This window comes from Heteronotia binoei, chromosome 4 (assembly GCF_032191835.1).
Source record: "Heteronotia binoei isolate CCM8104 ecotype False Entrance Well chromosome 4, APGP_CSIRO_Hbin_v1, whole genome shotgun sequence".
In the NCBI taxonomy this organism is placed as follows: domain Eukaryota; kingdom Metazoa; phylum Chordata; class Lepidosauria; order Squamata; family Gekkonidae; genus Heteronotia; species Heteronotia binoei.
Window position 1 is genome coordinate 180,417,708 of NC_083226.1, and position 22,129 is coordinate 180,439,836.

The 22,129-nt window shown below is 49.3% G+C and overlaps 1 protein-coding gene and 1 non-coding gene across 2 annotated transcripts in view; both read right to left on the reverse strand.

Moving 5' to 3' along the window:
• NOL6 (nucleolar protein 6) overlaps window positions 1–22,129 on the reverse strand; it is a 108,810-nt gene that overhangs the window by 66,127 nt on the left and 20,554 nt on the right. The window contains 7 exon segments of the mRNA XM_060236249.1: window positions 4,144–4,219; window positions 6,623–6,771; window positions 8,131–8,253; window positions 11,040–11,217; window positions 13,314–13,429; window positions 14,764–14,865; window positions 19,235–19,293. Of these exon segments, the coding sequence (XP_060092232.1) occupies window positions 4,144–4,219; window positions 6,623–6,771; window positions 8,131–8,253; window positions 11,040–11,217; window positions 13,314–13,429; window positions 14,764–14,865; window positions 19,235–19,293 (803 nt within the window).
• LOC132570666 (small nucleolar RNA SNORA5) lies at window positions 20,281–20,413 on the reverse strand. Its single transcript, XR_009555365.1, has one exon. It is a non-coding gene; the product is annotated as a small nucleolar RNA SNORA5 (small nucleolar RNA).

Below are 22,129 nucleotides of genomic sequence, written 5' to 3' on the forward strand. Positions count from 1 at the left end.
TGCGGCAGTGAGTTCCACAAGCTAACCACTCTTTTTGCGGGTAAGAAATACCTCCTGGGGGACATCCTTGCCTGGCCCCCTAACCCTGCTTTGAGAAACGAGGGTTTTTCTTGGGGGAGGTGATTTTATGCAAACCTTAAGAATAATTACAGAGATCACAAATTGCTTTAAAAAAAAAAAACTTTCTGTCAGGGCTTTCAACGGTGAGGTTTTGGGGTTCTCCCCAGCAAGGCAGCAAAACTGGCATATTTGCAAAATGAATAAATAAGTTATCATAATCATCATCATCCGGGGTCGTTTTGTAGAAAAATAGGTGGCGGAGCTCATTAGCATAACTCATTAGCATAACCCCCCAGCCCAAAGCAACCCGATGCAACAAAGGAGAGCCCTGGGTGAGCGAGGCCTGCTTGGGCTGGCTAGAGATCCAGCCAGCCCAAGCAGGCCTCGCTCACCTGGGACTCTCCTTGGCCACCCCCCTCCCCAGTCAAAAGGCCAGGAAGCCACCCACCCTCTCAAAATCCCGTAAGAAATGGAGAAAGGGTGGTGTGGGCTTCTCCAGGGGTAAATGAGGGCTGCTGGGGGTGTGGCAAAGCCCCTGGTGGCTGGCTGGCTGCCCGCTCTCCTAATGCAGGGATTCTTATGCAGCTGCACCTGCTATTCAATGGACAAGGTAGGTGGGGAGGAGGAGGGGGAACCCTCAGAAAGGTTCAGGAGCTGTGCTCCTCTGAGCTCCCGCTGAATTCAAGGCATGCTGAATTCAAGGCATAATATGTTGTGATCCGCCTTGAACCCGGTTATGGAAGGCGGAATAGAGTCGAATGAATGAAAAAATGAATGAATGAATAAATAAATGAATAAATAAATGAATGAATTAATCAATGAATAGCAGCAGCAGCAGCATGGGCTACTGAACAGGAGCACGGGAAGGAGAGCAGACAGAAATGAGAAAGTGCACCCAGGAAGGAGCAACGCCCCATGTTCTTTCTGCCAAACCACAACTTTTCTTGAGTAAAAAAAGCAGATTTGGCCAGCTTTGTCACCACCACTCCTTTTAAACAAAGAGCAGAGAGGAGACCACAAGCGCCTTCCAGAAGTAACACACGCACCAGGCGCCGCCTCTAGGCCGATCCCGTCATCGCAGGCAGCCCCAAAAGGCTTGGAAGGAGAACCCGGCCTTCCAACAGCTGAGATTCATTCAGAAGAGGGGTTGAGGTGTCTGCAGCATGAAGGAGGGCTTTCGTCTGTTGTTTTGTTTCGTCTTAGAACTACTTGGATAATTTGAACAAGCGACAGAGACAGAAGAATGAAAACTTTACAGGAGGGGTCCCCGGACACTGGGCCGTAGACCGGTACTGGTCCATGGCCTGCTAGAGACTGGGTAATGGAGCGAGGCAAAGGTACCACATCGCACCCGCCCATCCAGGACCCAGGCGGACAAAAGAGGGAGAGCAGCCCCACAACCCCTTCTGTCTGCCCGGCACCTGATCAGCAGACCGGCGGAGGGGGGTGTGTGTCTTTGAATAGGAAGGGGAGGCAGATTGGCCTGATCCAAAAGGGATTCCCTTATGTTCCTATATCTGGGGCAGTGAGGCTCTGGCTTCTTGGTACCTGGAGGGGAGGAGTAACAGTGGGAGGGCTTCACGAGTTCTGGCCCCGCTGGTGGACCTCCTGGCGGCACGTGGGTTTGGGCCACTGTGTGACACAGAGTGTTGGACTGGATGGGCTATTGGCCTGATCCAACAGGGCTTCTCTTATGTTCTTATGTGATGCAGAGCGTTGGACTGGATGGACCACTGGCCTGACCCAACATGGCTTCTCTTATGTTCTTCTGTGACACAGAGTGTTGGACTGGAGGGGCCATTGGCCTGATCCAACAGGGCTTCTCTAATGTTCTTCTGTGACACAGAGTGTTGGACTGGAGGGGCCACTGGCCTGATCCAACAGGGCTTCTCTTATGTTCTTCTGTGACACAGAGTGTTGGACTGGATGAGCCATTGGCCGGACCCAACATGGCTTCTCTTATGTTCTTCTGTGACACAGAGTGTTGGACTGGAGGGGCCATTGGCCTGATCCAACAGGGCTTCTCTAATGTTCTTCTGTGACACAGAGTGTTGGACTGGAGGGGCCACTGGCCTGATCCAACAGGGCTTCTCTTATGTTCTTATGTGACACAGAGTGTTGGACTGGATGAGCCATTGGCCAGATCCAACAGGGCTTCTCTTATGTTCTTATGTGACACAGAGTGTTGGACTGGATGGGCCATTGGCCTGATCCAACAGGGCTTCTCTTATGTTCTTATGTGACACAGAGTGTTGGACTGGATGGGCCATTGGCCTGATCCAACATGGCTTCTCTAATGTGACACAGAGTGTTGGAGTGGATGGGCCATTGGCCTGATCGAACATGGCTTCTCTTATGTGATACAGTGTTGGACTGGATGGGCCTTTGGCCTGATCCAACATGGCTTTTCTTATGTCCTTATGTGACACAGTGTTGGGCTGGATGGGCCATTGGCCTGATCCAACATGGCTTCTCTTATGTTCTTATGTGACACAGAGTGTTGGACTGGATTGGCCTTTGGCCTGATCCAACATGGCTTCTCTTCTGTTCTTATGTCTGGGGCAGTGATGCTCTGTCTTCTTGGTACGTGGGGGTCACAGTGGGAGGGCTCTGGGTGTTCTGGCCCTGCTGGTGGACCACCTGGTATTGTTGGCTGTTGTGTGCCACAGAGTGTTGGACTGGATGGGCCACTGGGCTGATCCAACAGGGCTTCTCTTATGTGACACAGAGTGTTGGACTGGATGGGCCACTGGGCTGATCCAACAGGGCTTCTCTTATGTTCTTATGTGACACAGAGTGTTGGACTGGAGGGGCCACTGGCCTGATCCAACAGGGCTTCTCTTATGTTCTTATGTGACACAGAGTGTTGGACTGGATGGGCCACTGGCCTGATCCAACAGGGCTTCTCTTAAGTTCTTATGTGACACAGAGTGTTGGACTGGATGGGCCACTGGGCTGATCCAACATGGCTTCTCTTATGTTCTTAAGTAGAAAGTAGCTTCATGTGGTTACTGGTGCCCACCAGGAATCTTTAGGATTGAAGGAGCAAATCTGAAGAGCTTCTGAATTTCATGCGATGTACATTTCCCCCGTGCAGGAATCTCATTTTTTTTCCTTCTCTCAAACTAGCAATACTCCAACACATTACCTTACATTTTAATTCTGCCCATCCTCCAAGAAGATTGCATAGATGATTTTCTCCTGATGGCACCCCCCCCTTTTCTGGCCATTGTGTGACACAGAGTGTTGGACTGGATGGGCCATTGACCTGATCCAACATGTTTTCTCTTATGTTCTTATGTTTGGGGCAGATGATGCTCTATCTTCTTGGTGCTTTTCTTGGGGGGGGGGGCACAGTGGGAGGGCTTCTAGTGTCCTGGCCCCACTGGTGGACCTCCTGATGGCACCTGGGTTTTTTGGGCCACTGTGTGACACAGAATGTTGGACTGGATGGGCCATTGACCTAATCCAACATGGCTTCTCTTATGTTCTTATGTTTGGGGCAAATGATGCAATATTTTCTTGGTCCTTTGGGGGGGGCAACAGTGGGAAGGCTTCTAGTGTTCTGGCCTCACTGATGGACCTCCTGTCGGCACCTTGGGTTTTCTGGCTACTGTGTGACACGGAGTGTTGGACTGGATGGGCCACTGACCGGATCCAACATGGCTTCTCTTATGTTCTTATGTTTGGGGCAGTGATGCTCTGTATTCTTGGTGCTTTGGAGGGGCACAGTGGGAGGGCTTCTAGAGTTCTGGCCCCACTGGTGGACCTCCTGATGGCACCTGGGATTTTTTGGCCGCTGTGTGACACAGAATGTTGGACTAGTGATCATATGGATCACGTTGGCCTGATCCAACATGGCTTCTCTTATGTTCTCCTCCAGTTTTGGAGGTTAGGCTGAGGGAAGGATTGGCCCATGATCACCCGGGGCAAGGGTGAGTTGTATTTGAACCTGGCCCTTCTCCTGGTCCAGCATTCTAAGCGCTGTCTCTCCAGGCGCTGACCAAAACACAGATTTTTCTGCACTCACCCAGAAATTCAAAGGAATTTTGGGTGGGGGGGGGGGGGAGATAAAGAACTTACCTCAGATCCCACTTTGATCACGGACTCCAGCAGTGTGCCTGTATAGCAGATGGCAGATTCTGGAATGTCCATGTGTCTGCAACCGAAGCAAAGAGGGACTATAAAACCAATAGGATCCAACTTATAGCAAACTATATGCTGTCAACAATCCCTACCGATTTATCCCAGTAACGTTATGAATCATTTAGTCAGGCCTCATTTTGGGCAGGAGCTCGCAGGAGCGGGGATCTGGAACTTCTACATTTTATTGTACTCTTTCTTTCTTAACCCCCCCCCCCCCCCCGGAAAAAAAAAAATACTCTCTTCCGGGCTCCATTGTTCAAACGCCCTGAGAGAATTTTGCTGAACTTTAAAGATTCGACAAACTTTTAAAAACTTCCCCCCCCCAAAAAAAAATCGGGAAACAACTAAAACATATAAAGCAGATAGATGGAAATCTTCGTCCTGCTGCTGTGGCCACCTAGGAGAAAGTATTCTTAAAAAGTAGTATGGGGGCAAAGTTTTCTTATGACAATTATAATTCAAGAAGCATTTTTAAGGTAGATGCTGAGCTGATACAATCTCCTATATCTTCTCCCCCCACGACAGAGACCAGGTGAGGTGGGTGGGGCTGAGAGGGCAATTTGCCTAACATAGAACCATAGAGCCGGAAGGGACCTCCAGGGTCATCTAGTCCAACCCTCTGCACAATGCAGGAAACTCACAAATATCTTCCCCTAAATTCACAGGAACTGCATTGCTGTCAGACGGCCATCTAGCCTCTGCTTAAAAACCTCCAAGGAAGGAGAGCCCACCACCTCCCAAGGAAGCCTGTTCCACTGAGGAACCGCTCTAAACTCACAAATACCTTCCCCTAAATCCACAGGATCTTCATTGCTGTCAGAAGGGCATCTAGCCTCTGTTTAAAAACCTCCAAGGAAGGAGAGCCCACCACCTCCTGAGAAGGAAGCCTGTTCCACTGAGGAACCGCTCTAAACTCTCAAATACCTTCCCCTAAATCCACAGGATCTTCATTGCTGTCAGAAGGGCATCTAGCCTCTGTTTAAAAACCTCCAAGGAAAGAGAGCCCACCACCTCCTGAGAAGGAAGCCTGTTCCACTGAGGAACCGCTCTAAACTCACAAACACTTCCCCCTAAATTCACAGGAACTTCATTGCTGTCAGATGGCCATCTAGCCTCTGTTTAAAAACCTCCAAGGAAGGAGAGCCCACCACCTCCTGAGAAGGAAGCCTGTTCCACTGAGGAACCGCTCTAAACTCTCAAATACCTTCCCCTAAATCCACAGGATCTTCATTGTTGTCAGATGGCCATCTGTTTAGAAACCTCCAAGGAAGGAGAGCCCACGACCTCTTGAGGAAGCCTGTTCCACTGAGGAACCACTCTAAACTCACAAATACCTCCCCCTAATTCCACAGGATCTTCATTGCTGTCAGAAGGGCATCTAGCCTCTGTTTAAAAACCTCCAAGGAAAGAGAGCCCACCACCTCCTGAGAAGGAAGCCTGTTCCACTGAGGAACCGCTCTAAACTCACAAACACTTCCCCCTAAATTCACAGGAACTTCATTGCTGTCAGATGGCCATCTAGCCTCTGTTTAAAAACCTCCAAGGAAGGAGAGCCCACCACCTCCTGAGAAGGAAGCCTGTTCCACTGAGGAACCGCTCTAAACTCTCAAATACCTTCCCCTAAATCCACAGGATCTTCATTGTTGTCAGATGGCCATCTGTTTAGAAACCTCCAAGGAAGGAGAGCCCACGACCTCTTGAGGAAGCCTGTTCCACTGAGGAACCACTCTAAACTCACAAATACCTCCCCCTAATTCCACAGGATCTTCATTGCTGTCAGAAGGGCATCTAGCCTCTGTTTAAAAACCTCCAAGGAAGGAGAGCCCACCACCTCCAGAGAAGGAAGACTGTTCCACTGAGGAACCGCTCTAAACTCTCAAATACCTTCCCCTAAATCCACAGGATCTTCATTGCTGTCAGATGGCCATCTAGCCTCTGTTTAAAAACCTCCAAGGAAGGAGAGCCCACCACCTCCAGAGAAGGAAGACTGTTCCACTGAGGAACCGCTCTAAACTCACAAATACCTTCCCCTAAATCCACAGGATCCTCATTGCTGTCAGATGGCCATCTGTTTAGAAACCTCCAAGGAAGGAGAGCCCACCACCTCTTGAGGAAGCCTGTTCCACTGAGGAACCGCACTAAGCATCAGGAAGCTCTTCCTAATGTTGAGCCGGAAACTCTTTTGATTTAATTTCAACCCAATGGTTCTGGTCCTACTTTCTGGGGCCACGGAAATCAATTCCACACCATCCTCTATACGGCAACCCTTCAAGTACTTGAAGATGGTGATCCAGTACCCCTAGGCAGGCTGTTCCACAAGATGGTTGCCACGACAGAGAGGAAGGCATTACTGCCCCCCTCGGAACCTCCTCACACCAAGTCCCCTTGCCCGCCCTCCCGTAGCAGAGCTACTCACAGCAGCAAGAGGTGCCGAATGACCTGCTCTGGAATGAGGCGCCTCTGGCTCTGGGTGGCTGCGTCCCACAGAACGGCCTCGCAGATGGAGCCATCTTGAAAACGCCTCAGCTCTGAGCGCTCCCCCCAGAACTTTCGGAACTCCACCGCCTGCAGGGAAAGAGGCAAAGAGGGTAGAATGCTGCCCGCCTGTGAGGCAATGCCACAGTTTCAGCAGGAAATGAACTGAATAAATAATTACTTAAAAAAAATTATTATTATCAAAAATAATAAACCATCTACATCAGGGGTCCCCAACCCCTGGGCCGTGGACCGGTACCGGTCTGTGGCATGTTAGCAACCGGGCCGTGAGTTGTATAATTATTTCATTATATATTACAAAGTAATAAGAAGAAGACGACGACATTGGATTTATATCCTGCCCTCCACTCCAAATCTCAGAGCGGCTTACAATCTGCTTTCCCTTCCTCCCCAACAACAGACACTCTGTGAGGTAGATGAAGATATTGGATTTATATCCCGCCCTCCACTCCGAAGAGTCTCAGAGCGGCTCACAATCTCCTTTCCCTCCCTCCCCCCACAACAGACACCCTGTGAGGTAGATGAAGATATTGGATTTATATCCCGCCCTCCACTCCGAAGAGTCTCAGAGCGGCTCACAATCTCCTTTCCCTTTCTCTCCCACAACAGACACCCTGTGAGGTAGATGAAGATATTGGATTTATATTCCGCCCTCCACTCCGAAGAGTCTCAGAGCGGCTCACAATCTCCTTTCCCTTCCTCCCCCACAACAGACACCCTGTGAGGTAGATGAAGATATTGGATTTATATCCCGCCCTCCACTCCGAAGAGTCTCAGAGCAGCTCACAATCTCCTTTCCTTTCCTCCCCCACAACAGACACCCTGTGAGGTAGATGAAGATATTGGATTTATATCCCGCCCTCCACTCAAGAGTCTCAGAGTGGCTCACAATCTCCTTTATCTCCCTCCCCCACAACAGACATCCTGTGAGGTGGATGGGGCTGGAGAGGGCTCTCACAGCAGATGCCCTTTCAAGGACAGAGTCTCAGAGTGGCTCAATCTCCTTTACCGTCCTTCCCCGCAACAGACACCCTGTAAGGTGGGTGGGGCTGAGGGAGCTCCAACAGAAGTTGCTCTTTCAAGGACAACTCTGCGAGAGCTGAGGTTGACCCAAGGTCATTCCAGCAGCTGTAAGTGGAGGAGTGGGGAATCAAACCCGGTGCTCCCAGATAAGAGTCCCACTACACCAAACTGGCTAAAAGAATGTTTGTTTGCATCAAGAGTCCAGATAACTGGTTGAAATCTATTTATCTTGCTATTTTACCTCAGAGAGAAAAACTTTTTAAAGGCAGTTAGAGAAAAACTCAACTGAACTGAACAGAAGCACCAAACTCAAATGAGCTTTCCATGTGGGAAAGAGAAGAGCCAGCACAAAGAGAAGAGCCAGCACAAACGGAGGGCACCCCACCCACCCACCCCTGGGCTCACCTCCGGACGATCAGCTTCTGGCCCCTTCTCCAAGATGCTGGCCGCAAAATCGGGGCTCAGCAAAAGCCCAAACGAGAGGGATCTGCTGTCTTTGTGCTTCGGAGGTTCAGCGTTGATTGGCCACTGAGGGAACAGATACGGGGAGCGGAGTTAGGATGTCTTTCTAGGAAACAGCAAACTGCTTGCAGCACTTTCCTCAGATCAGACCAGAAATGTAGAATCCTTCCTACCCTCGCTAGGCTGCTCAGAGGCGTAAGGCGTAATTGTAGCCAGAAACGGGTCCAACCCCAGAGCGTTTCTAATTCTATCACTCAACTCTGAAAGAGGTGAAGTTTACTTATTTGTGTTATTTATAATCTGCATAAGAACAGAAGAGAAGCCATGTTGGATCTGGCCAATGGCCCATTCAGTCCAACACTCTGTGTCACATAAGAACAGAAGGGAAGCCATGTTGGATCTATATTCCGCCCTCCACTCAAGAATCTCAGAGTGGCTCACGATCTCCTTTACCTTCCTCCCCCACAACAGACACCCTTTGAGGTAGATGAAGATACTGGATTTATATCCCGCCCTCCACTCCGAAGAGTCTCAGAGCGGCTCACAATCTCCTTTACCTCCCCCCCCTCAACAGACACCCTGTAAGGTAGATGAAGATATTGGATTTATATTCCGCCCTCCACTCAAGAATCTCAGAGCGGCTCACAATCTCCTTTCCCTTCCTCCCCCACAACAGACACCCTGTGAGGTGGGTGGGGCTGGAGAAGGCTCTCACAGCAGCTGCCCTTTCAAGGACAACCTCTGCCAGAGCTATGGCGGACCCAAGGCCATGCTAGCAGGTGCAAATGGAGGAGTGGGGAATCAAACCCGGTTCTCCCGGATAAGAGGCCGCACACTTAACCACTACACCAAACTGGCAATCCTCAAAAGAGGATTGAAAGTGCATTATATAGTGTGTGTGATCACAGCCTGTGTTACACAGTGGCCAAACCCCAGGTGCCATCAGGCGGTCCACCAGTAGGACCAGAACTGCAGACACCCTCCCACTGTTGCCCCACCCCCCAGGCACCAAGAATAACCGCATCACTGCCGCACTCATGAAAACAAAAGAGAAGCCATGTTGGATCAGGCCAATGGCCCATCAGGTCCAACACTCTGGGTCACACAGTGGCCAAAATCCATGTGCCATCAGGAAATTCACCAGTGAGGTTAGAACTCCAGAAACCCTCCCCCAGTTGTCCCCCAAGCACCAGGTAACAAAGCATCACAGCCCTAGACATAAGAGTTCCTTCTATACTTTGTCACTGATATCCACTGATGGACCTCTGCTCTATACGTTTATCTAACCCCCTCTTCTAGCCATCTGTGCTTGTAGCTGCCACCACCTCCTGCGGCAGTGAATTCCATGTGTGAATGACTCTTCAGGTGAACAGAGACTTCTTTTTCATAGAATCACAGAGTTGGAAGGGACCTCCAGGGTCATCTAGTCCAACCCCCCCTGCACAATGCAGGAAACTCACAAACACCTCCCCCTAAATTCACAGCATCTTCATTGCTGTCAGATGGCCATCTAGCCTCTGTTTAAAAACCTCCAAGGAAGGAGAGCCCACCACCTCCCAAAGAATCAGAGTTGGAAGGGACCTCCAGGGACATGTAGTCCAACCCCCCCTGCACAATGCAGGAAACTCACAAACACTTCCCTTTAAATTCACAGGATCCTCATTGTCAGATGGCCATCTAGCCTCTGTTTAAAAACCTCCAAGGAAGGAGAGCCCACCACCTCCCGAGGAAGCCTGTTTCACTGAGGAACCGCTCCAATGGTCAGGAAGTTACAGAATCATAGCATCATAGAGTTGGAAGGGACCTTTAGGGTCATCTAGTCCAACCCCCTGCACAATGCAGGAAACTCACAAACATTTCCTCCTAAATTCACAGGATCCTCATTACTGTCCGATGGCCATTATCCTCTGCTTTAAAACCTCCAAGGAAGGAGCGCCCACCACCTTCCGAGGAAGCCTGTTCTGCTGAGGAATCGCTCTCACGGTCAGGAAGTTCTTCCTGATGTTGAGCCGGAAACTCTTCTGATTTAATTTCAACCCAATGGTTCTGGTCCTACCTTCTGGGGCCACAGAAAACAATTCCACCCCATCCTCTAGATGACAGCCCTTCAAGTACTGTCTTCCCTCTGAGTAGAATCACAGAGTTGGAAGGGATCTCCAGGGGTGATATGATCACCCTTAAAATGGTGATCATACCACCCCTCAGCCGCCTCCTCTCCAGGCTAAACATGCCCAGTTCCTTCAACCTTTCCTCATAGGACTTGGTCTCCAGACCCCTCACCATCTTTGTCACCCTCCTCTGGACCCGTTCCGGCTTGTCTAGATCCTACTTAAAATGTGGTGCCCAAAACTGTTCTATGTGTTTTATCTGTTCTAAGCCTATTGACCCTTAATTTCAAGTGTCCACAAGTTCTCACACTGTGAGAAAGGGCTGGGTACAAATGAATTAAATATATTTGTCAGCTGCCTTGGTGGTCCTTTGTGAGGACAGAGAGGCAAGCTGTGAGGTTGGTAAAATAAATAGAAAAAGTGTAACTATCAATCTAGAAGAAGAAGATGAAGACACTGGATTTGTATCCCACCCTCCACCCTGAATCTCAGAGTGGCTCACAATCTCCTTTACCTTTCTCCCCCACAATAGACACCCTGTGAGGTGGGTGGGGCTGAGAGAGCTCTGACAGAACCCACCCTTTCAAGGACAGCTCTGCGAGAGCTATGGCTGACCCAAGGCCATTCCAGTAGCTGCAAGAGGAGGCGCGGGGAATCAGGCAAGAGTCCACGCACTTCCCCGCCATGCCAAACTGGCTCTAGGATGATGAAAGAGTAAATCTCAGAGGGAAGAGAGGCTGTTACCGGAGGGACTTGGGGGAGGGAGTGGGTCAGAAGCAGGATTCTCTGGCCCAGTCCGTGTTCCAGCAAGCGGAGGAGAAAAGGCAGAGTTGCGGCAATGTAGTTCCCGCCGTGGTCCAGAAGTTCGTGGAGAAGCTGCATCTTCTTGCAGGCTGCCTGAAGCTTTGAGAGATTCTTGAGGCTGGGGGAGAAGAGAAGAGACACAGAGGCTGCTGGCTGCGCATACAGAAATAGTCTCTCACCCTGCAGCTGAGCCACCGCCTTTGGCCACGACTTTTTATTTATTTATTTAAAAAGGTAAAGGCAGTCCCCTGTGCAAGCACCAGTCGTTTCTGACTCTGGGGTGACGTTGCTTTCACAACATTTACACAGCAGACTTTTTTACGGGGTGGTTTGCCATTGCCTTCCCCAGTCATCTACGCTTCCCCACAGCAAGCTGGGTACTCATTTGACTGATCTCGGAAGGATGGAAGGCTGAGTCAACCTCCAGTCAGCTACCTGAAAACCCAGCTTCCACCGGGGATCAAACTCAGGTCATGAGCAGAGCTTAGGACTGCAGTACTGCAGTTTTAACACTCTGCGCCACGGGGCTCTAGTATAAGCTTTGTACATGCTCAAAAAAGCTTATGCCTAGAATTAAACTGATGGTCACTGGGAAAGGAAAGGTCCCCTGTGCAAGCCCCAGTCGTTTCTGACTCTGGGGTGATGTTGTTTGCACAACTTTTTCATGGCAGACTTTTCGCGGGGTGGTTTGCCATTGCCTTCCCCAGTCATCTACACTTCCCCCTCACCCAGCAAGCTGAGTTCTCATTTTACCCACCTCGGAAGGATGGAAGGCTGAGTCAACCTGGAGCCGGCTACCTGAACCCAGCTTCTGCCGGGATCGAACTCCGGTCGTGAGCAGAGCTTAGGACTGCAGTACTGCAGCTTTACCACTCTGCGCCACGGGGCTCTTCTTTTTTATATATTTAATAGGTTTATATCCCGCCCTTTCCCATAACGGGCTCAGAGCGAATCACAACATCGATTTAACAACAATAAAAAAGCCTACCATTTAAATTTAAAACAACATAAATAAAATGAGCAAATCAAACAATAGGACAATAAAACAAATAAGGTGCGTCGTCAGGCCAGAAGGGCACATTTCACAGGATGCAGCAGTTTTCGGCCCAAAATGAAAGGATGGTGACAATAAATAGGATAGTGCCGTGGTCTGTGAAGCATGATGTCCCAACAAGGGAGGCCAACCGATGGAACTGGTTGTCATTTGCTTCCTTCTCCATCACAGCTTGCTGAGTCTTCCTCAATAACTTGTGTTCATCAATGTGCCTACTCATTCTGTCCTTGATAATGCTTTCTACCAACTTTCCCGGTATTGAAGTCAGACTGACTGGTCTGTAGTTTCCCGGATCTCCTCTGGAACCCTTTTTAAAGATGGGGGTGACATTTGCTACCTTCCAGTCCTCAGGAATGGAGGCAGATGTCAATGAAAGATTACATATTTTTGTCAGAAGATCCACAAGTTCAACTTTGAGTTCTTTCAGAACTCTGGGATGTATGCCATCCGGACCTGGTAACTTATTAATTTTTAACTCTCTGTCTGGGGCAGTGATGCTCTGTATTCTTGGTGCTTGGAGGAGAGGCAACAGTGGGAGGGCTTCTAGTGTCCTGGCCCCACTGGTGGCCCTCCTGATAGCACCTGGATTTTTTGGCCAGTGTTTGACACAAAGTGTTGGAATGGATAGGCCATTGGCATGGGTTCTCTTATGTTCTTATAGCCTAACTCAAATGTTCTTATAGCCAACATGGGTTCTCTTATGTTCTTATAGCCTAACTCAAACAGGACACAGGATCTTATTCCGAGACACTGTAGTGCTGGACAATACATGTCTGGATAATGACTCAGCCCTCTCCCTCCCTCCAGAGTGGATATAAATTACCTGCCTACCATCTTCTTCTCACTTTGACCCAGAGAGAACTTGAGCCTTCTACCTCTGAGGATGCCAGTCACAGCTGCTGGTGAAATGTCAGGTACTACAATGCCAAAACCAAGACCATACAGCCTGGAAAATCTACAACTCATTTTTTATACCACTCTGTTTTGCATTTTTCTGCTCCTTTTCCAATACTTTAATGTTCATGAGGACTAGAATCCTTATTTCTTTGGAGGGAGGGGAAGGGGTTTGCTAAGTTTTCCAAGGTCACTATCAGAAGCAGTCAAGACAGGCCCAAAACTTCACTGTCCAAATAACGCAGGCACCCAAATGAGAATCTTACTGGAACACATGGTCGAATGTTCGGATCAAAGGCTTGCGAGTCATGAGCAAAAGCTGAAATCCATCCACCGTCTTATCATCCAGAACTTCCATGGAATGCTTGGCTTCAAACTGGATCTAGAAAGCATCAAACCTTGTGAGTTTAAGAACGTTCGGGAACCAACTCAGCCTGTCCCATAGAGCAGTGAGTTCTACTTTCAAGGCCTCAATACATCTTGGGGGATCTACAGAACAGATGTGACCCCAGACATTGTCCCACCTCCCTATGAGGGTCAAGAGAGAGCAAAGACAAGCTCTCCTGGATCAGACCAATAATCCATCATGTCCAGCCTCCTCTCTCACACAGTGGCCAACCAGTTCCTCTGGAGGGCCAGCAACATGGCATAGGACGGCGAAGAATTGTTTTCTGTTGCCCCGGAAGGTCAGACCGGAACCAATGGGTTGAAATTAAATCAGAAGAGTTTTCGGCTAAACATTTGGAAGAACTTCCCGACAGAGCAGTTCCTCAGTGGAACAGGCTTCCTCGGGAGGTGGTGGGCTCTTCTTCCTTGGAGGTTTTTAAGCAGAGGACAGATGGCCATCTGACAGCAATGCTGATTCTGCAAACTTAGGCAGATCAAGAGGAGGAGGGCAGAAAAGGCTGCATCGGCGTTTAGTTCTCATGGCCCCTTCTGACATGCCCAGGGAAATTCCGACCACTGCTTTGGGGTCAGGATACAATTCTTCTGCAGGCCAGTGATCCTGGAGAATTGGTGTGTGTGTGTTTGCAATCCTCTGGGCATGGAGCGGAGGTCCCTGGGGGTGTGGGCAAGGGGGAGGTATTTGTGGATTTCCAGCATTGTGCAGAGGGCTTGACTACATGACCCCAGAGGTCCCTTCCAACTCGAAAAAAAAAAAAAGGTGCAAGCACCAGTTGTTTTCGACTCTGGGGTGACGTCGCTTTCACGTCGTTTTCACAGCAGACTATTTACGGGGCCACTGAGCCACTGCCTACCAGCTATGTGTGGCTCTGCTCACTGTGCCGGACTCCTCGTCTGATGAAGTGTGCTTAGAGCACACGAAAGCTTACGTTTGGAATAAATCTAAGTTGGTCTTCAAGGTGCAACTGACTCCTATTTTGTTCTATTACTTTAGACCAACACGGCTGCCTACTTGGAGTTTTTTTACGGGGTGGTTTGCCATTGCCTTCCCCAGTCATCTACATTTCCACCCCCGCAGCAAGCTGAGGACTCATTTTACCGACCTCGGAAGGATGGAAGGCTGAGTCAACCTCGAGCCGGCTACCTGAGAACCCAGCTTCCGCCGGGATCGAACTCAGGTCGCGAGCAGAGCTTAGGACTGCAGTACTGCGGCTTTACCACTCTGCGCCACGGGGCTCTTTCTAACTCTAGCATCCTATGAAATCATTTGGTCCCAAGAAGGATAAGTCTTAGCCCGCTCTCCCTTTTTACCTGCCTGTACTTGCTGGCAGACATATCGGCACACAAGTTCACCAGCCCGGAAGGATCTACGAAGACCACCTGGAAAGCTTTGTGGAAGTCGGTCAGGGTAGGCTAGAGGAAACAACAAGACATCGCTTAGATCAGGAGTCCCCTACCTTTCTGAGCCCTCAGGCGCCCCCGGAATCCTGAAACAGGGCAAGTGGACGCAGCCACAAAAAAGCCAGCATGGGAGGTAGGACCGGTTACAAAATGGCTGCTGCAGAGAGACAGATAAGCAGCCCAAGAGCAGAGTACAAGAGAAATATATTTTTTAAAAAAAAATATATAGCAAGATGGAAGAATATGAGATAGTAAAACCAACACTGCTGGCAAGTACTGTGGGAAAAAAGCTTGCTTTAATCTCCCTGATCAACAGGTCTCATTCTGGGCAGGATCTCACAGGAGCGGAGCTCTGAAACCTCTAAATTTTATTGTGCTCTTTCTTTCCTCTCTCCCCTGCTCCCAGTAGTCGCTTCTGGGCTCCATTGTTCAAACCCCCTGTGAGAATTTGGCTGAACTCTATAAGATTTGACAAACTTTCTAGGATTTTTTCCCACAAAAATTGGGGAAATAACCAAAACATTTATTTATTTTTTTATTTTATATGAACATATGAAGCTGCCTTCTACTGAATCAGACCCTCTTTGGTCCATCAAAGTCAGTACTGCCTACTCAGACTGGCAGCGGCTCTCCAGGGTCTCAAGCTGAGGTTTCTCACGCCTACTTGCCTGGACCCTTTTTAGTTGGAGATGCCGGGGATTGAACCTGGGACCTTCTGCTTACCAAGCAGATGCTCTACCACTGAGCCACAGCCCCATTCATGGCTCTCCAGGGTCTCAAGCTGAGGTTTTTCACACCTATTTGCCTGGACCCTTGTTTAGTTGGAGATGCCGGGGATTGAACCTGGGACCTTCTGCTTACCAAGCAGATGCTCTACCACTGAGCCACAGCCCCATCCATGGCTCTCCAGGGTCTCAAGCTGAGGTTTTTCACGCCTATTTGCCTGGACCTTTTTTAGTGGGAGATGCCGGGGATTGAACCTGGGACCTTCTGCTTCCCAAGCAGATGCTCTACCACTGAGCCACAGCCCCATTCATGGCTCTCCAGGGTCTCAAGCTGAGGTTTTTCACGCCTATTTGCCTGGACCCTTTTTAGTTGGAGATGCCGAGGATTGAACCTGGGACCTTCTGCTTACCCAGCAGATGCTCTACCACTGAGCCACAGTCCCATTCAGGGCTCTCCAGCATCTCAAGCAGAGGTTTTTCACGCCTATTTGCCTGGACCCTTTTTGAGTTGGAGATGCCGGGGATTGAACCTGGGACCTTCTGCTTACCCAGCAGATGCTCTACCACTGAGCCACAGCCTCATTCATGGCTCTCTGGGGTCTCAAGCTGAGGTTATTCACGCCTACTTGCCTGGACCCTTTTTAGCTGGAGATGCCGGGGATTGAACCTGGGACCTTCTGCTAACCAAGCAGATGCTCTATCACTGAGCCACCGTCCCTCCCATATATAGTGTATTTCTATTCCACCCATTCCCCGTACAGCTCAGGACAGAGTACAACGTATGATAAAACAATAAAATACAATAAAAACATATCCAAATATATTCTGTGTTTCCTATGTCAGCATCATAATTTTTTACAATGGGCTTTGAAACGGCTGTTAAGAACAGAGTATTATACAAAGGTTCTGCAAATGCAGATGTCCCATTTGGATTAAATGGAGCAGTTACCTAAAATACCCACCAATATATAACATATAGCCACCAAAACATATAAAACAGACAGATGGAAATCTTCCATCATGCCACCGTGCCCATGCAGGAGAAAGTAATTTTTAAAAGTATGATGGGAGGAAGGTTTTATTATGGCAGCTTTCATTCAAGAAGCATTTTAAGGTCGATGCTGAGCTGATATAATTTAGTACTCCTTCCATACGCAAGCGCGTTGTGCTAATGAGCTCCGGCACCTATTTCTCTACGAAATTTACCCCTGCTGATCAAACAGATTTCCACTGGCCAGTCAGAAGTTCTGGAGGCGGGACTCCACCTGGCCCCACCCACTTTCTAAAAACACTTAAGTGGGTACCAGAAAAGGGGTCAAGCAGGTACCATGGCACTCGGGGGCACCAGCGTAGAGCTTTTCCCCTTGCCAGATGCCACGCCATGCCCTCGGCCATTCTTTACGCCAGATTTAACAAGACAGCCTACTCAGTCCAATACTGTCTCTGCAAGCAAAAATGTGTGGAGTCAGTGACTAAGATTCTTCTTGATTGTAATTTGTATACGGATCTTCGTCACAAGTATTTACATCCTCTTGATTGGTTGATTGTTCTGATGCACTTAAGGTCTATAGTCTTTTGAACGATACTTCATCTAGTGTCACTGAGAAAGTGGCCAAGTTTCTTTATTCTGTTTTAAAGGCACGCCAGAGGATCTCATAGAAATAGTTTTTGTTTGTGCTTTTCCTGATGTATATGTATGCAATCTTTCCACTTTTATCTTTTCTTTTTTTAGCCAATTTGCTCTAATATATACATCTATATATTTTATGCCTTCACCGATTAAAATGACAGAGGGACTCGCCTAAGTGATTTTCACCATCATGCTGAAATAGCACTAAAACGTTAATTTTAGAAAATTTTAAATTAGACTGTTCAAAATTAGCTACTGTTTTTAAATATTTATTGTATAATTTACTGTATTTTATGTTGTTAGCCGCCCTGAGCCTGCTTCGGCGGGGGAGTGGGGGGCGGGATATAAATAAAATGTTGATTGATTGATTGAATAAAAGCTAACTTGACTTGACTCGACTCATTTAGGGGACCCCAACTTCTATTTAGAAGATGTAGACAGCTGAAACACGGACACAGGCGGCGGCAGCTTTCAAAGTGGGTGGGGGGGCTGAATCCCCCACAAATGTGCCCAATCACTGACCCAACAGGACAGGCCAAGAAGAGACATCCATTTGGACAAGCCTGGCAAGGCAAATAAAGCGCAATTCCCCACACCAGGTGGGCGAGCCAGGACTCGATTCCCTGCAGACGGCAACCCGCTCTAGATGGATTTAGCACAGGAGCGGCCAAACTTGCTCAACACAAGAGTCACAGAGAATGGACGTCAGATGTTTGAAACATGAATGTCAGGGATGTTTGAGAGAAGGAAGGAAGGAGGGGTCTGGAGACCAAGTCCTATGAGGAAAGGTTGAAGGAGCTGGGGATGTTTAGCCTGGAGAGGAGGTGACTGAGAGGTGATAGGATCACCATCTTCAAGTACTTGAAGGGCTGTCATATAGAGGATGGTGTGGAATTGTTTTCTGTAACCCTAGAAGATAGGACCAGAACCAACGGGTTGAAATTAAATCAAAAGAGTTTCCGACTTAACGTCAGGAAGAACTTCCTGACCGTTAGAGCGGTTCCTCAGCGGAACAGGCTTCCTCCTCGGGAGGTGGTGGGCTCTCCTTTGGAGGTTTTTCAACAGAGTCTAGATGGCCATCTGATAGCGATAAGGATCCTGTGAATTTAGGGGAAAGTGTTTGTGAGTTTCCTGTGTCGTGCAGGGGGTTGGACTAGATGACCCTGGAGGTCCCTTCCAACTCTATGATTCAAGGAAGGAAGGAAGGAAGGGTCTGGAGACGAAGTCCTATGAGGAAAAGTTGAAGGAGCTGGAGATGTTTAGCCTGGAGAGGAGGCGGCTGAGAGGTGACAGGATCACCATCTTCAAGTCCTTGAAGGGCTGTTCTATAGAGGATGGTGTGGAATTGTTTTCTGTGGCCCCCGAAGGTAGGACCAGAACCAATGGGTTGAAATTAAATCAGAAGAGTTTCCGGCTCAACATCAGGAAGAACTTCCTGACCATTAGAGCGGTTCCTCAGTGGAACAGGCTTCCTCGGGAGGTGGTGGGCTCTCCTTCCTTGGAGGTTTTTAAACAGAGGCTAGATGGCCATCTGGCAGCAATGAGGATCCTGTGAATTTAGGGGGAGGTGTTTGTGAGTTTCCTGCCTTGTGCAGGGGGTTGGACTAGATGACCCTGGAGATCCCTTCCAACTCTATGATTCAAGGAAGGAAGGCAGGAAGGCAAATAGATGGGAAGGGAGAAGTGGAAAGAAAGCAACTTTAACTTTTATTGCATTCTCCAAACCACCAGCTTCGGGAAGCGATTTAAAGAGAGAAATGCCTTCTCCGAGCCAGCTGACAGGGCAGTGGGGGCTTCAAGAGCCGCAGCACAATATGTGTGGAAGAGCCATATGTGGCTCCCGAATCGCAGTATAGCCACCCCTGATTAAGTGTTATCACTTGACGTAATCGTGTCAACCACATGGAGCACTCCAACAGAGAAACAAGGGCCACGAGCTCAGTGGAAGACAGCTCATGTTCATGAGACGATCCTCACCCCTTGCCTTTGCCATAAAGCCCGAGCCCCACAAAAAGCACCGTCTTACCAGTGAGCCGTCTCCATCCTTCGCAAGGCTAATCCCAGAAGTAGTAAGATCCGTAGAGGCTAGGAAGAGAGAAAGAAGAAGCAGAAGATATTAGATTTATACCCTGTCCTTCGCTCTGAATCTCAGAGCGGCTCACAATCTCCTTTACCTTCCTCCCCCACGACAGACGCCCCCGTGAGGTAGGTGGGGCTGAGAGAGTGCTCACGGAAGCTGCCCTTTCAAGGACAACTCCTGCCAGAGCTATGGCTGACCCAAGGCCATTCCAGCAGCCGCAGGTGGAGGAGGGGGGAATAAAACCCGGGTCTTCCAGATAGGAGTCCACGCACTTAACCTCTACACCAAAGAAGGAAGAGGAGGAGATAATGATGGTATAGGATTTACACCTTGCCCTTCACTCTAAATCTCAAGAGTCTCAGAGCAGTCACAATCTCCTTTCCCTTCCTCCCCCACAACAGACAACTTTGTGAGGACAGCTCTGCGAGAGCTATGGCTGACCCAAGGCCATTCCAGTAGCCGCAAGTGGAGGAGTGGGGAATCAAACCCGGTTCTCCCAGGTAAGAGTCCGTGCAAGAAGAAGAAGAAGATATTGGATTTATATCCCGCCCTCCACTCCGAAGAGTCTCAGAGCGGCTCACAATCTCCTTTACCTTCCTCCCACACAACAGATACCCTGTGAGGTGGGTGGGGCTGGAGAGGGCTCTCACAGAAGCTGCCCTTTCAAGGACAATGTGAGGGCTATGGCTGACCCAAGGCCATGCCAGCAGGTGCAAGTGGAGGAGTGGGGAATCAAACCCGGTTCTCCCAGATAAGAGTCCGCACACTTAACCACTACACCAAACTGGCACTTAATCACTTCACCAAACTGGTGCATTGTCTCTTCAGACGGGCAGTGGCTCAGGCGGACGTCTTTCCCATCACCTCCTGCCTGATCCTTTTCACTGGAGATGCCGGGGAACAAACCCGCGACCTTCAGCAGGCCGAGCAGATGCTCTACCACGGAGCCATGACTCCCCTGTCTATTGGTCACTCGCCCCTGGGGGGCCTCCGTCTGTCTGTGGCAAACCTAACCCCGGATCCCTTAAAGGACTCCGAGGCCCATGAGCCACAGATTCCTGCTATGGCAACTTGGACATAATCCTCACCATGGAAACAGTGAGAATTGAATCGGACAGAGTTGCGGCGTAGGAAGAGGAGTGTAAGATTCCGCCCAGAAACTATCGCAAGGCGTCTTGAGTAAGTGCAAAAGAAGCTTTTAACGAAGAAACATTTAGCAAACAATTGCAGCATATGCACGCAAGACTACTGTCTCACCAGACTGACAATCAGTGAAACATCCAATCCGGATATAGGCTACGCGCAGGGGTGTCAAAGATGTGACTCGGGGGTCAAATTATTCCCCCAGAGAGTTCCTATCAGACCCTCAAGCAACTAGCCGCTGTCTGCTTTCCTCTCCCTCGCTTCCTTCTGCATCTCAGCTTGCTTTGCCAGGCTTGCTCAATCGCACACGAATTACAAAGCAAAGCCTCTATTTTCTCCATTGGCTGAGGCTCCTCCCTTGGGGAGGAAGGGGGGGAAGGCAGAGCTTGCTTTGCCAGGCTCTCTCAATTGCACGGCAGAACCTACCAAGCCAAGCCTTTCTTCCTTCCATTGGCTGAGACTCCCCCCGCCAACGTTCCCTGGGGAAAACGAAAATTTTGCCCAGTTCCCTGGCTCACACAGGAGAGATACAAAGAAAGCATCTTTAAGACCAACAAGTGGTAATGGCTTTAAGCATGCGTTAAGCTTTTTCAAATCTTTAATTATGTTTGCCTGTGTGCTTTATAAAGTTTATCTCTCTGCTACCTGGCATTACATTTTATGACAAGGTCAAATTTATGTCATATCTGGCCCATATAACAAATGGGTCTGACACCCCTTGGGCGACAGGCTAACAGTTAATCATTTCCCCTCCTAACTCTCCTGCTCAAAAAATCTTTGAATTAGTTCCCAGACCATGGCGTTGCTTTTCTCCAAGGTCACATTCCAGCTCTGCAGACATTTTCAGTTGGTTCCTCTCTTCCATCGCCAGAGAGACAAGATTAGGCCCCGTGCTAAGCCTCTGAATCCCAGAGCCAGAAGGCGACTTCAGGGGAAGGCTTCGGCCTCTCTGCCCTGTTGTTGGCCCTCCAGAGGAACTGGTTGGCCACTGTGTGAGACAGAAGGCTGGACCAGATGGACCCTCACTGGTCTGACCCAGCAGGGCTCTTCTGATGTTCTTCTCAGGGGAAGGCCTCGGCCTCTCTGCCCTGTTGCTGGACCTCCAGAGGAACTGGTTGGCCATTGTGTGAGACAGGAGGCTGGACTAGATGGACCCTCACTGGTCTGACCCAGCAGGGCTCTTCTGATGTTCTTCTCAGGGGAAGGCCTCGGCCTCTCTGCACTGTTGGCTGTCCAGAAAAACTGGTTGGCCACTGAGTGAGACAGGATGCTGGACAAGATGGACCCTCACTGGTCTGATCCAGCAGGGCTCTTCTGCTGTTCTAATGAAGGTGTCAGCTTCTATGCCCTGTTGTTGGCCCTCCAGAGGAACTAGCTGGCCACTGTGTGAAACAGAACGCTGGACTAGATGGGCTGTTGGTCTGATCCAGCAGGGCTCATCTTACGAAGTGCAGGCGAGAGAACTGTAGTTTTGAATGCTTACAATAAACACCCCGTCTACAAAACAGCACTACAAAGAAGCTAAATGCAAACAGTGCAATAAACACCCCTTTACCCCGGGGTGCCCAAAGATGCTCAATGTAAGAGCCACATAGAATAAACATCAGATGTTTGAGAGATGCAAGACATGAATGCCAGATGTTTCAGAGCCACAAGGGAGAGAGGAAGAGGTGGAAAGAAAGCAACATTGAATGCATT